Source organism: Lontra canadensis, unplaced genomic scaffold (genome assembly GCF_010015895.1).
Source record: "Lontra canadensis isolate GAN:19392208 unplaced genomic scaffold, GSC_riverotter_1.0 scaffold25, whole genome shotgun sequence".
Taxonomy (NCBI): Eukaryota; Metazoa; Chordata; class Mammalia; order Carnivora; family Mustelidae; genus Lontra; species Lontra canadensis.
The window spans coordinates 21,376,090-21,392,475 of record NW_022631019.1 but is presented as its reverse complement, the minus strand read 5'-3'; the positions used below and the strand labels follow the sequence as shown (position 1 = coordinate 21,392,475).

Sequence of the window (16,386 nt, the reverse complement as noted above, 5' to 3'; positions counted from 1 at the left end):
CAGGAGATAGGGAGAGCCATCTGGTGGCAAATGGCATGGGCTTTGGGGTCAGGCCCAGCCTGGGACTAATCTTGGCTCTGCGTCTTACTCGCTGGGCAACTCTATTAACCTCCCTGGGCCTCAGTTTCCTCCTCTGTAAAGCCAGTGTGATCACAGGACTGTTCCACGAACTAAATGTAAGGAAGGAGGCAAGTTTCAGAAGCAGCCAGTGCCTGTCAGCTGTTAGGCCTGTGACTAAGGCGGAAAGAATGCGGACCCTGCTCAGTGGCACCAAGCACTAGAGCCCCACCCTGGCTCTCTTCAACCCGTGCTCCTATGCCTGCCACAGGACCTGGGGACCCAAAGCCTCAGGCTCCACCCCAGTACCTATGGCTCCCTTGGGCCTCTGGGAAGGACAGTCAGACACAAAGTGTTCATTCATTCAGAAAGTGCATGAGCTCAGACGCTGGGCCCGTGCTAGGTGGGCACTTGGGGACCTCAGCTTTCTGGAACTGACCTCCAGTTAGAGAGACAGTCACGGAGCAAGCAAGCAAGGCCACACGAATACTGCATCTGGTACTCTCCCAACCTGGAGGCACCTCGAAACTGCAACTCAGAGCCCGTCATCTCCGGGTCCTGACAGCTGATTTGTGTTCCCTCATCCCCATTCCCTCTGATGTGTGTCTCCTGGTCCCGACTTGTGTGTTTCTATTTATTTTTATCAGTTTACTGAATGCCCTTTTGCTGTGAGCTCCTCCAAATCCTCGGTGGAACAAAGCCAAGAGTAAATAAGTGAGTGCTGACAAATTCAAATATTTCTAGTCACAGGCTCGGTCACGTCTTGGCGTGTGACACCCGTTCTGACAGCTGTACTCTGGGAAGTAGCAATGCCTTTCCCTGGCTCTCCAGCTGTTTCTTCCAAGCTTCGGAGCTGTGGGGGAATTACCCCAGTGCCCTGGATTGGGGCCACACAGCTTTGTCCCTCATCACTAGCACACCGCAAACACCAGCCCAGGCCTCCCTCAGCCTCCATTTCCCAGGTCAAGGTCAGGCCTCCCCTGGCCCCAAACCCCACCAGGAGGTGATAACAGTCAACACTGAACAAAGCATCTTGACTGGGATGGTCTCCAGTATGCAGACAAGGAAAAGGAGAGGTAAAGGGACATGCCCAAGGTCACACAGCTACTACGCCTGCTCCCAGACTCAGCTGCACAAGGCCCTGAGGTTCCTGGAAATGCAAAATGCCCCTCAAACACCCTGACGTTGTCCAGAGAGTCTGGGAAATAGCCCGGGACAGGCTCTGCAGTAGCAAATACGGGGGAGGAAAAGCAGGAGAAGGGGGGTGAGGACATGACAGGGTGTCAAGGGCATGTGGCCAACCAGCTACCTTCTCAGAGACTTAGCAGGATTTTCCCACACCCAAATACAGGCCATCACCTCTCCGGGTGCACACACCTTTGTGGGAGGATGGGGTGGACCAGAGGGACCGGGAGGCCTTGTGACTTCATGAAAAGGTACAGGCTGTGCAGACAGACCTGGGTTCCAAACCCCAGCTCTAGCCCCTGCCAGCTGTGTAACCTGGGGGGCAAGGCCACTGAGCCTGTTTCCCAACGTGTGAAATAAGGAGACATCTCCCCCTGCCACAGACCACCATGAGGATAAAATGACTTGTGCAGGTGAGGTCACAAACACAATGTCTGACTGAGAGCAGGCATGCAGACACATCCCACAAAGACCCTCACGCTCATGCTCTCACACACACGCACTCACACCTCCATACAACACATTGCACATACACAGTATGTGTCTTTATCTCTCTCTCTCTCACACACACACACACACACACACACACACACACACACCATCTCGTCTCCAGCACCTTCTCTCCAGAGAGGCAGCCCCAGTTTTCTCTAGGGAAAAGAAAGTGGAGAAGCCAAGTTCTAGGCCACTCCAGAGAGAGAGCCCTGTCTTGCCAGCTGCCCCAGTCTTCTAGAAAGGCTGAGTCTCCCTGGCCAGGACCTTCTGGGGAAAAAGCTGGGAAGAAATAAGGCCCCCAGAGTTTCATTTCTCCAAGATGTCTAAGGGAAGACCCTCAGGAGAGGACTGGACAGTAACACCTCCCCAGGCTGATCACTGCCCAATGATCTCACGCCAATCACCATCAGACACCCATGGCTTCAGAGGGGAGCAGCTGCAGGCTTTCCACCTGCCCAGGATCGCAGAACATGCTTCTCCAGACACTCTGAGCCCTGAGCAGGAAACTGAGGGAGGATGAGGATGCGCTGGCCCACGTGATGGGGGGCTCTGGGTCAGAGGAGGGGCTTCGGGTCAGAGGAAGGGCTTCCTCCCTATGGCCCTGACCTCCCACCTCTCCACTTAGGCTTTCCCACCTGATGGGCGCGCCACGGCCCTGTGCTGGCCTCAGCAGAACGGTGATGGTGTTCTCAGACTCGCCCAGGGGTGACGGCATGTCAGCATAATCAAAGCTGGGAGCTGGGAAAGGGGACAGGAATGTAATCACGGAGCCTGGCCCCTAAACCAGGAAGGTCGGGCCTCTAGCCTCCTTGCTTCCTGTCCTCGGATCTCTTCCCCTTCAGCCTTGTTCCTTCTGACCTGAGCTTCCATGACTTCGGACCCCTAAACTCAGCCCTCAGATTCCACAGTCTCCTGACCCCTTGGACTTAATCCTCCCTGATCCTGAACTTAACCCCTAAATGGTACATTCTTCTCAGTGGGGGTCCTCAAGAGATATCCCCAGGACACCCCACCCCCACCCCCGCAATGTGCCCTCTGCCTACAGAACCCTGGGATTGGGAGCTATCTCTCAGAGGGTCAGGCCAGGGTTGGGCAGGGTTACCTGAGATGTTTGTGGTGATCTCGGTGAGTGCCGCCTGGCCAAAGCCTTTGCCCGTCCGAGCGCGCACGGAGAACAGGTAGGTGGTGCCTGGGTGCAGGTTGGAGAAGACGTGGTAGGTCTCGTTGCGGAGCTTGGAGATGGTACGTCGCGGGCCTGGCACGTTCACCGCCGGGTCTGACGACTCAATGCTCTGGTAGCTGATCTAGGGGTGGGGCAGGTACAGAGATGGGGAAGGTCATCACTGGCCCCGTAGCCTCCCACCCATCGTAGTTCAGGAGAGCTAGGGAGAAGGCTAGGAAAATGGGAGAGGTTCAATGGGACTATGGATGCCCATAGCCCAGACCTCTGGGCACCTTCACCTCTCTTCTTTCAGGGCCCCTGTCCCCATAACCCACAAGGCACAGACCCTGACCAGGAGAAGGAACCTCAGTGATCACTTCTGCCCTGCCATGCATCTCCCTCTCCAAGCTGTGAGCCCACCTTCCACCAGGGATCCCCCGCTGTAATGAGGTCCAAACCCACCTCATACTGAGTGATGAGGCCGTTGGGTTCCTGGGGCTCCTCCCACTTGAGGAAGATCATGTCCTCCAGGGGAGTGAAGGTCAGGGACTCGGCTGCAATCCCGCCAGGCACTGCAAGGGAAAGGTGGCCCAGGGCAAGGGAAAGCCGGCTTTGGAGTCAGACGCCTGAATTCAGATTCCAGACTTGCTGTTTCCTAGCTGGCCTGCTGTGACAACTCACCCTCCCTCAGCCTCGGCTTCCTCGTCTGTGACATGGGTATGAAAATAACTCCACCCTCACCAAAATTAAATGATGCGCCAAGGTAAATATCAGGAACTTCATTTGATTCCACCTGTTCCTAAGAACTCAAAGGAGGTAGCTGCATTTTCATTACTGAGCAGCCTGCATTCAGCAGAGAATGTCTGAATGTTCCTATTTTGTGCCAGTTGAGTGGTTTTCAGAAAATACAGACCATTGTCAGAGAAATGGAAACAATTGCATTAGAGTGGCGGGATTCTGGGTAGGAAATGTTTTCTTGTCTAAAAATTTCTGATTACACAAAAACTACATTCAGTGCAGAAAATCAAAATGAGCATCAAAGAAAATCAATGGCACCTAGAATTCCATCACCCGGAGACACCATTAGCATTTTCGCATAAACCCTTTCGGGTCAGGTTTGGTTTGGTTTTGCTCTAAAGCACCATCTTAACAGCAGTCACAGGGTATTTCTTCTAGGAAGAGAATAGTCTTTGGGAAAACACCTTGTAAACCATTGTGGGGAAGCCAAAATCCTAAGGCAGGGAAAAGCAGAGCCCAAGGTAACCATCTTAAAATGAACAGTCCACAAGGCAACCCCACCCTCCAACCGCCAATTTGATAAAATGAAAACGACAATTCCAAGTGTTAGTGAGGATACAGAGCAACTGAAATCTTCACACGCTGCTAGTGGGCGTGTAAACTGTCACCGGCACTTGGGGAAAACTGCCTGGATAGATCTACTTATTGTGAACATACATCCCATAACCTAACCATTCCATTCCCAGGCATTAACCGATTGGAAATGTGTATATCTACACCCTCCCTCCAAAAAAAAAGAATCTACAAGGATTTTTCTTATAGAAAATTTAAAAATTTAAAATAAGAATTTTGATATTATTTGATTATAATATAATGTAATATAAATTAAAATATAATATTATTAAAATAAACATGGTAGATTCACGTAACAGACTGCTGAGTAATAAGAATGAATTCCCTAGAACTGGACACACTACACGGCTGGCTCCCTCAAGTGCAGTCAAGAGAAAGAAGCCAGTCATAAAAACACAGTGTATGACTCCACAGATAGAAGGTTCAAGACCAAGCAGAAATTAATCTATTGCATTATAGCTTGGGATAATGGTTACTCTCGGGAGGTTGTGAGTGGGAAAGTACATAAAGGAGGTTTCTGGGGAGCTGCTAATGCTATTCCTTGATCTGTGTAGGGGTTATCCTGGTGTGTCCAGTCTGCGAGAATTCACTGAGCTGTCCACTTCAGGTTAAGTGTACTTCCTAGAAGTACTTATACTAATACTTCCATGAAAAGTAAAAAAATATTAAGTAAAGAGCAGTTACTGCAAGGAAGGAGGAGAGGGACAGAGAAAGGACAAGCAGCCCAAGTGAGGCCCGGTCAGAGCCAGGTAAAGCAGCCATAACATACCTGGGGGAGAGGGGAGACAGAGGTCAACCGACTTTAACAAGGAAGGGGTCTGATGTTGAACCTGAGGCTGATTGTGAAGGGTAGTAGACTAGGCCATCCCCAAATATACCACTTTGGCCTAAGGATTACTTTGAACTGAATCAAGAAGCAGCAGATACAAGAAAAATTCTCTGCCCTCCGCATTTGCCTAAAAGCAGGACATAAATCTGTAAAAGTGCCCCCCTCCCCTCCCTAGCAGGAAGGAAAGAAGTTAAGCACCAAGTCAACACTAGACTCTTAGCAGCCCAGAAGAATCTGCATAAACTTTATGAACTAGTCCTTACCTATCACTAGTTTCCCCATATATCTGCCTCTACATAATCCGCTGTCCCTAGAATCTCAAAGTCCTTTTCCCATCACACTGCTTCCTTAAGAAATTCATTGTTCTTGTGTTAAGACACAAGGTAAGCCCAAGTTTCAGCCACTCCTTTGAGTTACGCATCACTGAGTAATTCAGTGTGTGTGTGTGTGTGTGTGTGTGTGTGTGTGTATGAGACACACATGATAATAAATTCCTATCTGTTTTTCTCTTGTTAATGTCTATTCTCAGGCTAATTTATAGGGCCCCAACCAATGAACTTAAGACAAGTAGAAGGAAAAAAGTTAAGTTTTCCCTTCTCTGCATTTGCAATGCACTTCAGGGTAAATCCGCAGTCTTCGCTCCCACCCCCAGCAAAAAATCAGCACATCAGCACGGGGCCTAGGGCAGACACATTGCCATGGGTAAGGGGGCTTTGTGGAAATCAAGGAAGGAGCTGAATTTTGTGTCTGGGCCACTGCTGTGCAGGAGAGAAAAGTCCACATGTAGAGAGTTGAGAAAAATTGTCAACCAAGGAGCTTTAAGAACCTGTAGATCCACAGGAATCTAGGGGAAGGCTTGGGATCTATGCTGGTATTACAGTACCGTTATTAGAATAAAAACTTTGGGGGCGTCTGGGTGGCTCAGTGGATTAAAGTCTCTGCCTTCAGCTCAGGCCATGATCCCAGGACCCTGAGATCAAGCCCCGCATAGGGCTCTCTGCTCAGCAGGGAGTCTGCTTCCTCCTCTCTCTGCCTGCCTCTCTGCCTACTTATGATCTCTCTCTCTTCAAATAAATAAATAAAATCTTAAAAAAAAAAAAAAGAAAAGAAAAAGAAATACTACACTCAGGGAAAAAGAAAAAAAAAGAATGAAGCAGACAGCCAGGTCTAAAATCCAGTTCGGCTACCTATTCCTATGCTATGTGACCTTACCTGTAAAATGGGGATAGTATAAAGTTGCCTACCACCTAGGCTTGTCATGGGGCTTATATGAAAAGCATTCACAATAGTGCTTGACATGTAATGAGTGTATTATCAGTATCGGTTTGACAAAAGTGGAACACTGTACCTGGCAAGAACAGAACACACAATTTTTTCAGTTACACATGGAACATGTCCCAAAATTTAACCATACATTGAGCCATAAAGCAAGGATCAAATTTCAAAAGACCAAAATTATTTGGAGTATATACTCTGACCACAGAGGAATTAAGCTAGAAACCAATCACAGATAATTATGGAAGTCTTAAAAATCAGATAATGTAATTCTAACTCTTGAGTCAAAGAAGACATCACAGCAGAAGTTAGAAAATACTTTGAACTGAATAATAACAAAGACAGAACACATCAAAACTCATGGGATGCAGCTAAAGCGGGGCTTCGAGGGAAATTTATAGCTTTAAATACATCTATAAGAAATAAAGAAAGGGGGGCGCCTGGGTGGCTCAGTGGGTTAAGCGTCTGCCTTCGGCTCGGGTCGTGATCTCAGGGTCCTGGGATCGAGCCCCACATTGGGCTCTCTGCTCAGCAGGAAGCCTGCTTTCCCCCCTCTCTCTGCCTGCCTCTCTGCCTACCTGTGATCTCTCTCTCTCTCTGTCAAATAAATAAATAAAATCTTTAAAAAAAAAAAAAAAGAAAGAAAGAAAGGCTCAAAATCAATGATCTAATAAGCTTCCATCTCAAAAAGCTAAAAGAACAGCTAATAAAATCTAAAGAAAGTATAAAAAAGGAAATACAGAATAGAAAATAAATATACAGTAAAGGAAATCAACTAGCCCAAAAGTTGGCTCTTTGGGAAGATTAAAAATGTACACACCCCTAGCAAGAAAATGGTGAGAAGACACAAATTACCAAAATCAGGAAAGAAAAGGGGGACACACGCTATTGATCCAACAGAAATTAAATAAATATAATCAGAGATTATAACCAACTTTATGTCAAGAAATGTGACAATTTAAGTGAAATCAACAAATTCCTTAAAGCCCAGTACACCAAACAGATACTAGAATAGAAAAATCTTAATATTCAGAAACCTATTTTAAAAAATAAAACTGTGATTAAAAAACATTGCCACAAAGAAAACTCCAGGCCCAAACAGCTTCATTGCTGAATTCTTTCAAACATATAAGGAAGAAGTATACCCATCTAACCCAAAATCTTCCAGAGAATAAATATTAGCCTTTGTTGTTTCCTTGGTCATCCCTTCATTGTTTTAATTGTTTGAATCTGAAGCAAAAAAATTCTGAGAAAAATTTCAGCCTGGGTGCACGTAGGTGGCTCAGTCCGTTGGATGCCCGACTCTTGACTTTGGCTCAGGTGGTGATTTCAGGGTTGTGAGATCAAGCCCCAAGTCAGGCTCTGCACTGAATGGGGAGTCTGCTTGAGATTCTCTCTCTCCCTCTCCCTCTGACCTCCCCCACTCTGTCCTCTCTGCCCCCCACCCCACTCACTCTCTCAAAAAAAAATAAAGAAATACAATATTTTTTTAAAAAAACATTGCAGCCTCACATAGGGTGTCTGTGGAAGGCACTGAGTACGCCAGGAACCAGGGCTGGGACTCTTACCATCCTCGTCCGTCTGGAAAGTGACCTCCTTGCCCTCCTTGCGCCCCTCAGGGTTAGCGAGGATGAGCCGCACGTGAACATTCCGGTAGGGCAGCAGGTTCTTGATGGTATAGCGGCTGGCGCCCCGCTCCATCTTCACGCACTCCCGGACGGTCTGGTTGTGGCTGCTGCCCAGCGTGTAATGATAGCACAGGGACACCGCGTACGTGTGGCAACGTGTCACGTTGTAGCCCAGAGGTTCCCACTGCAGGGTCAGCTGGCGAGCCTGGATCTCAGCAAAAGCCAGGCCTTTGGGGGCCCTCATGGGTTCTGGGGAACCCAGGAATCAGAGAGCAGAAGATAGAGGAAACAGGAAGAGAAGAAGTGGGACAGGAGAGAAAATATCAGCCGCTGAGATCATCCCTCCTTCATTCTCCAGAGTTCAAAATACCACCTAGGACACTGAACAGGGAGTAGAAGTGTGTGTGCTGGAGTCAGATGGGGCCACATCTGAATGCGACCTCTGCCCCTTGCTGCTGGCAACCACCAGCTGAGTCCCTTTGCCCCAAAAGCCTTAGTGTCCTCCCCCACAAAATAGGATAATATGCCCTACCTCACAGGACACTTGTGAAGTTAATGTGTGCAAAGCACATATGACAATGGCTGATACACAACAGGCCTTCAAAAATGTTAGCTACACTCTTTTTTAAAGATTTTATTTATTTATTTGACAGAGATCACAAGCTGGCATTGAGGCAGGCAGAGAGAGAGGGGAAAGCAGGCTCCCCGCTGAGCAGAGAGCCCAATGCGGGCCTATATCCCAGGACCCTGAGATGATGACCTGAGCTGAAGGCAGACGCTTAACCCACTGAACCACCCAGGCGCCCCTACACTTTTTCTTTTTTAATAACACAGTTCACCTTCTATTTTAAGATCATCCTGGAGGGCACTGGACAGTCTGAAACAACTAAATACTGTATTTTTCTTAATTGACTAATGAAATGACAGCCAAATCATTAAATAGCGCCAGAGAATGTTAGGGAAACAGAGCTGTGTGCCATTAGGTCCCACGCAGGTCTAAAGAGAAGGATCAGATTGGGTGGTGAGTTTTTGCCAAAGCAAAAAGGGAAACACAATCTGTTCTAGAAGGGCGGTAATAACAATGGCAGGGGGCGCCTGGGTGGCTCAGCCAGTTAAGGGTCTGACTCCTGATTTCAGCTTGCGATTTCAAGTTGTGATCTCAGGGTTGTGAGATCGAGCCCTTCTTGAGATTCTCTCTCTCCCTCTCCCTCTGCCCCTTCCCCCAGCATGTACTCACTCTCTCACTCTCACTCTCTCTCAAATAAATAACAATAACAACAACAACAAGGGCAGTTAACAGGCACTGGGGGCTTTGCCTGAGCCAGGCCTTGCTCCAGAGGCTTGACAATGCTTTATCACAATGAATCCACCCTGAATCCAACAGACAGGGGCCATTATTAGCCCTGTCACACAGATGTAGAAATGGAGGCACAGAGAGATTAAGTAAGCTGTCCTGAGTCAGTGGCCCGGATAGTCACGTCGAGAAGTTGAGAGGCAAACCTGGACAGGCCAGCTCCAAAATTTAGACTCTTAACCACTACCTGTCTCACCCTGAGGAAGTCAAGTGTCCAGGAACAAGCAGCACAAAATCACACGGATGCCTCAGGAGGGACAGACAGGCCCCCCCGCCGCCCCCGCCACGCATGGGAGGAGCATAGTGCTGCGATTCACAGCCTCTGGGTGCATCTGTGAAGTCACTTATAAAATGGTAAAGGACCCCGAGGCTTCCGAAGCAAAGGCAGGATGGAGCCCAGGTGCTCAGCCTCTAGTCCTCCATCTGCTTTGACCAGCTGCATGATCTCCAGGCTCTGGGTCTCAATTTCCTCATCAAGAAATGATGGAAGAAGCCAAGATTGCTGGCGATGACTGGCACCCAAACTCTGTGAGATGCAGAATATATATATATATATATATACATACACACACACACACACACACACATATAATATATATTACCCTCAAATCCCATGAGCACCTGCGAAGCGTCCCCAGTTAGAGAGTCTCGGGACACGCCTTAGTGAACAGATGAGAAAGCTTGGCTGCTTGGCCTCTTGAGATGATTAAGTACGACCCTATTACTGTTTCTACAGGATTCATTTGCTCAGGATGCTCTTTACAAAGAAGACACAGAGGGAAACACCAGCCCAGGCTGCTCTAGACTCAGTACAACTCCAGCCCAAGTACAGCCCAAGACAAAGCTCATCTCCACCAGAGCTTTCCTTCCTTCGCCGGGGCCACGGGCAAGTGACGGCCTCCAGTCATTTATCAGGCTACCAAAGAGGTATGTCAGCACCTGCTAGGAGCAAGGCCCACCTCTTGACTTCTTGCAAAGTCGGGATCCCTCCTCCCCACAAGCAAGGCAGACCCAATCCCCACCCGACATGAACATTAGGGGTCTGGTCCCACTGCTCACTGCGATCCGAGGGCTGCTGGCCACAAGCCCACTGACCATGCTTATGTTTCCTCTCCTGTTCCTGGCTCCCAGAGATTTCCCTCAGGTTTTTCTATGTGGTTTTGTTTTAACCCACACTCTTAGGTGCTTGGAGTGGATGGGGGAGGATTCTGTGTGCACTCCCTCTGCCGTCTTGTTCAGAGATCCTGGTTTATTCCCTGACTTCCAGGCTCTGGTCCTGGCTGCCCCGTGTGTACAGTCTGTCACGGGTGTCTAGGGAGCCCAAGTACCACTGATTTATTTGCTCCCAGCAGCTCTGCTCACATCCCCGCCCCTGGGGACACTGGCCCCTTTCCATCCTTGCAGGACTGGCCAACATACACGGCTGCCTTTGCCCTCCTGCAGCATTTAAACAAAGGCACAAGAAGTTACATGTGAACTGGTGAGACAGGCTGGGCTGGGACTATGACAAACAGGACAGTAAGTGTCCCATCCAAAAGGGAGAGCAGCTACTCAGCTCCAGGCAATATTCCCATAAAGGACTATAGACTCAGGATGGCCAGATCCTCCCTTTTTAAAAACAAAAAGATTCTAGTTTTAAGTAATCTCTACACCCAACGTGGGGCTCAAACCCACAACCTGGAGATCAAGAGTTGAGTGCTCCACCGACTGAGCCAGCCGGGCGCCCTGAGATCCTCCCATTTTTTTAAGAGAAGCCAGAAATTCAGATTTTTATGTGAAACCTCCAGATTTTTTTTAAAGATTTTATTTATTTATTTGACAGAGAGAGAGATCACAAGTAGGCAGAGAGGCAGGCAGAGAGAGAAGGAGGGGAAGCAGGCTCCCCGCTGAGCAGAGAGCCCCATGTGGGGCTCCATCCCAGGACCCAGAGATCATGACCTGAGCCGAAGGCAGCGGCTTAACCCACTGAGCCACCCAGGCGCCCCAGAAACCTCCAGATTTTTAAATACTGGCAACCTACTTAGGTTTTGGTAAAAACCATGCCATATGGCACAAAATAACAAACGTCTAACCTAAAAGCTAAAATTCAACCTTCGTGCTTGGTACCTCACTCTCCAAAGCCATGTTAGCCCCCACCGACCTCACTGGACTAAGGGATCTTCGAAAAGAAAGCTCACTCTCCTCTTCTCTCTCCCCCCACCACCCTGATGGAATCCGGGCAGATCCAGGGGCTCGAATAGTTTGTTGACTACAGACTGATATGTTGATTGAAGGGTGTGAATTCATGAGTCTCTCTGTTTCCAAAAACCATCTGGCATCCAGACGTACTCGCTTCAGCTGCCAGGACACACTGGCAAAACAGAACTTGGGGCTCTCGGAGCCCCATCCCTCTCCAAATTCCACAGCGCCGCAGGCCACTCAGAAATCAAAGGTTAGATGCGTGGCAGGGGAGGGGGTCTGGGGCGGGGAAATGAACAAGGAGGCTCACAGTTAACACCTGTGACATTATACCAAAATGTGTTGATTTGAATAATTCTAATAGGATGCATTAACCCTATACCACTCAACTGTTTCTCTCCTGGAAGGGGCCTCAGAGCGGGGCCGGGTGCTCCCCAAGTTCAAATCCGGTGGGCTCTCCAAAGTGCAAATTCTATATAACCATTTGTTAAAGCAATATATGTCAAAGCCCCTTCTTGGGCCACTCCTGATTATCCTCAAGAAATTACTCAGAGGGGAAAAAAACACTACAAGACCTAAATTTGCAATGCAGTCTTACTTATAATAATAAGGATCTGGAAACATAATCGTTCAGCAATATGGAGACACTGCCTGGACTTCTATAAGCCAGTAAACATAATTATAAACAACACCACACATGGGACACCACGAAGCAGAGGAAGCAGACTACAGAATGCTTTCTACATCCCAATGACAAGGGTGTAAAACTGTATACCGAAGGCATATGGGCAGAGATTCGAAGAAGACTGAAAAACTGGGCAAGGATGGTAAGATTTAGAGTGATTTTTTTTTAAATGCCTTTTTCTGACATTATATTACTGTTTTTACAGTAAATCGTATTGCAGGAAGGGAGTTGTAGGGCGATGGGGGAGAGGACAGCACAGCTGGCCAACAGCAAAACTGCTGACCAAGGCGCCTAAGCAGGGTGCTGGGGAAGGGGGCAGGGTACATCAGTGAACCAAGGGGAACATGTCATTAAGATGCGGAGGCGGAGTCATTTGGGTTTTCTCTCTCTGGTCCTGGGCCCCTGCGTCTGTCCTTGCCAGCCTGTGGGACGTGTTCAGCAGCGCTTAGCACAACATGGCCACGTCAGCCCATGATGGCACCTGCTGTCCCCATGCCTGCTGTGGTTTGCAAACACTTCCCTGGAAATCGGGATAGTCAAACTTCAGTTCTGACTGCTCTGGACTCACTGGGTGGATCTGGAAAAGTGACTAACTCTCTAAGTCTCAGTATACGCATCTGTAGAACGGGAGTTAACTACCACTGTCACCATGCGGCCTGCGGTCCGGGCCCACTGTACCATCCCCAGGCTAGGGCCTTCCCCTCTCTGGGTTTCATTCCCCCACCTGTACACTCAGGAGAGGAGAAGAGAGGTTGTCTGTGGACCCTTTTGCTCTGATTTCTTTTATTCTGAATACCAGAGCAGAATGGGCAACTGTCCATGACAACTATCATTTGCTGGGTGCTTACTGTATGTCAGGCCCCATCTTCACTTGGATTTAGCACATTTATGGCCATTATTTGCACTTAACACGAAGCACTGGGAGGCACGAGGGTGCAGGCCTCCCACCTCCTCTCTTTCCCATGTTCACTTATTCCCTAAAATCTCGGGACTAAATCCGGGGTTCTGAACCCTGGCACCACTGATATTTTGGACTAGATAATTCTCTGTTGTGGGGGCTGTTCAGGCACTGTAGGATGTTCGGCTGTTTCCCTGGCTTCCGCTATCCTTCAGATGCCATTATCACTCCACCCCCAGTTGTAATAACCCATGTCTCCAGACACCGCAAATGTCTCCCGGGAGACAAAAATCATCCCCAGTTGAGAACCAGCAGGGTAAAAGATCTCATCCAGTCTCGTGGCTTTAAATACCATCTATGTCTATAGTGATGACTTTCAAATTTATATCTGCAGCCTGAACCTCTTCCCTGAGCTCCACTCGTAAATCCATCTGCCTGATGGCTATCTCCACTTGAACGTCTAATAGGCATCTCAAAGTCAACTTTTCCAGCACAGAACTCCTGATCTATGGCACCCCATCACACCTGCCCCTCTGCAGTCTGCTTCTTTCCAGTAAATGACAACTCCATCCGTCCAGCTGCTCAAGCACAACACCTTGGAGCCATCCCCACCTTCTCCCTACTTCCCCTCTCGCGTATTGCACAGCAGGTCCATCAGCAAATGCAGTCAGCTCGACCTTCACAATAAACCCAGAGGCTAACCACTTTTCACCACCTCCTCCACTTCCTCCAGCTGCCAGCCTCCACATCTCACAGCCGCCCCGTTACAGCAGCCTCCTCACTGGTCTGCCCTTCTTGGCCCCTCGCCCTCCTAGAATCTATTCTTTGCAAAAGGGCCAGAGTCATCCTTTTAAACAAAGTAGGTGATGTCACCCTGCTTCCCACCACCCACCCCCACCCCAAGCAATTTCTCCAGCTTCCTGCGTGGCTGAGTCCTTCTCAGTCCTCAGTCCTCAGTCCTCAACTCCCTCAGGGCTTGCTCAAAAGTCACCTTCTCAATCAAATGGTCCCTGAGGCCTTTTAAAACAACAATCCCCCTATCCCCACACCCAATCTGCACCCCCACCCCAGCCCACCCTGCTTTACTCTTCGCAGCACTTATCATCATCTGACAAACTATATATCTCACTTGTTTTACTGTCTGCTCCCACCACCATGTGAGATCCATGTAGAGTTCCTGCAGGGCAGGAGGAACTCACATGGCCTTGGTCTGTCATGGTCACAGTCCTATATCCCTATATTAGTGCCTGACATATAACAGGCACTCAATAAACATTTGTTGAATGAACCTTAACACCAGCCCTGTGTGATGAAGACTTGTATTCTTCTCATTCTGTAAAACAAGGGGACAAAAGCTCCAGGAGTTTAAGTAACCTGACCCAGATCCCTCATCTAGAAAGTAATTCCCACTGAACACTCCAACCCACCACCCAGGGTCTCTTCAAATGTGACATGCAACTGGATTTTACATGGCTCCCCCAATCAGCTTTTAAAAACACTTAAGAATATAGACTGGCAAAAAATAAAAATAAAAACCTTACATCTTAACCAAAAATTAACTCAAAATGGATCACCGGACTCAATGTAAAATGTAAAACTATAACACTTTTAGAAAAAAAGGAAAAAAAAAAAAAAACAGGAGAAAATCTTTGAGATCTAAGGCTAGGCAAAGAGGTCTTAAACTTGACATCAAAAGTACAACTCATAAAAGGAAATGTCGACAAACTGGCCATCATCAAAATTAAAAATGGTTGCTCTGTAAAAGCCCAGGTGACGAGTATGAAAAGAGCTAAAGCAAGAAGAAAATATTTATACACTGCATACCCAACAAAGGACTAGTACCTAGAATGTGTAAAGAACTCAAAACTCAGAAGGAAAGAATGAATAATCCAATTAGAAAATGGGCAAAGACATGAACAGTTCACCAAAGAGGATGACAGATGGCAAGTGGCACATGGACAGATGTTCAACATTAGGCATTAAGGAAATGCAAATTAAGACCAAGATGGGATATCATGACACACCTCTCAGAATGGTTAAAAAAAAAATAAAGACAATTCCAAATGCGAACAAGGATGCAGAAAACTGGATCATTCATACATTGCTGGTGAGAACGTAAAACAATACAGCCATTCTGGCAGTTTCTGATAGAACTAAATACACAATTACCATGCAACTCATCAGTCACACCCTTGGGCATTTATCCCAGAAAAATGAAAACTCATGTTTGTGCAAAAATCTGAAAGCAAATGTTCACAGCAGCTTTACCTGTAATAGCCCAAAACAGGAGCCAGTCCATATGCCCCTCTTTTAACAGTTTAAACAAACTGCAGTATTTCCACACCATGGAATACTACTCAGCAATAAAAAGGAACAAATGACTGATGTACATAACAATTTGAATGAGTCCCCAGGGAATGATGCTGACCAAAATAACCAATCTTAGTGCCAAGACAGTTCAATGAGAGAAGAATACTGTTTCCAACAAATGGTGCTGGGACAACTGGAAATCCACATGCAAAAAGAATGAAGTTGGTCCCCTAACTCACACCATATGCAAAAACTAACTCAAAACAGATCAAGGGCTTAAATGTAAAATTTAAAACTTTATATAAAAGTCTTAGAAAAAAAGGGTAAATCTTTTGTGACTTTGGATTGGGCCATGGTTCCTTAATATGATATCAAAATCACAAACAGCAAAAGAAAAACAGACAAATTGGACTTCCTCAAAATGAAAAACTGTTGTGCTACAAAGGGACACTGTTTAGAAAATTAAAAGACAACCCACAGAATCAAAGAAAATGTTTGTGAATATATTTGATAAGGATCTAGTATCCAGAATATATAAAGAATTCTTACAATTCAATAATACAAAGACAAATATCCCAACTTAAAAATGGGTAAAAAAAAATCTGAGTAGACATTTCTACACAGAAGATATCCAAATGGTCAATGAGCACATGAAAAATTGCTCAATATCATTAAGCATCAGTGAAATGCAAGTCAAAACCCCACTGAGATACCATTTCACACCCACTCCGAGGGTTATAATCAAAAGACAGATAATAACCATTGTTGGTGAGAATGTAGAGAAACCAGAACCTTCAAACACTGCTGATGGGAATGTAAAAAAATGGTACAGCTGAATACAATATGCTATTGTCCGGCAGTAAAAAAGGATAAAGGAGAAAACATGCCACAACATGGATAAACCTTGAAAATATGAGTGACGTGAAAGAAGTTGGTCATCAAGACTATGTCTCATATGACTC

General features: G+C 47.2%; 1 protein-coding gene across 6 annotated transcripts in view; it reads right to left on the bottom strand.

The window, feature by feature from the left end:
- The window catches only part of PTPRU (protein tyrosine phosphatase receptor type U), a 75,664-nt gene that overhangs the window by 37,147 nt on the left and 22,131 nt on the right, over nt 1-16,386 (bottom strand). For all 6 annotated transcript variants that reach the window (XM_032863982.1, XM_032863984.1, XM_032863983.1 and 3 more), the window contains exons 8-11: nt 7,940-8,248; nt 3,359-3,468; nt 2,837-3,038; nt 2,370-2,472 (exon numbers count right to left, since the gene is read on the bottom strand). In XM_032863982.1, coding sequence (XP_032719873.1) covers nt 2,370-2,472; nt 2,837-3,038; nt 3,359-3,468; nt 7,940-8,248 — 724 coding nt within the window. The remainder of the gene's footprint in view (nt 1-2,369; nt 2,473-2,836; nt 3,039-3,358; nt 3,469-7,939; nt 8,249-16,386) is intronic.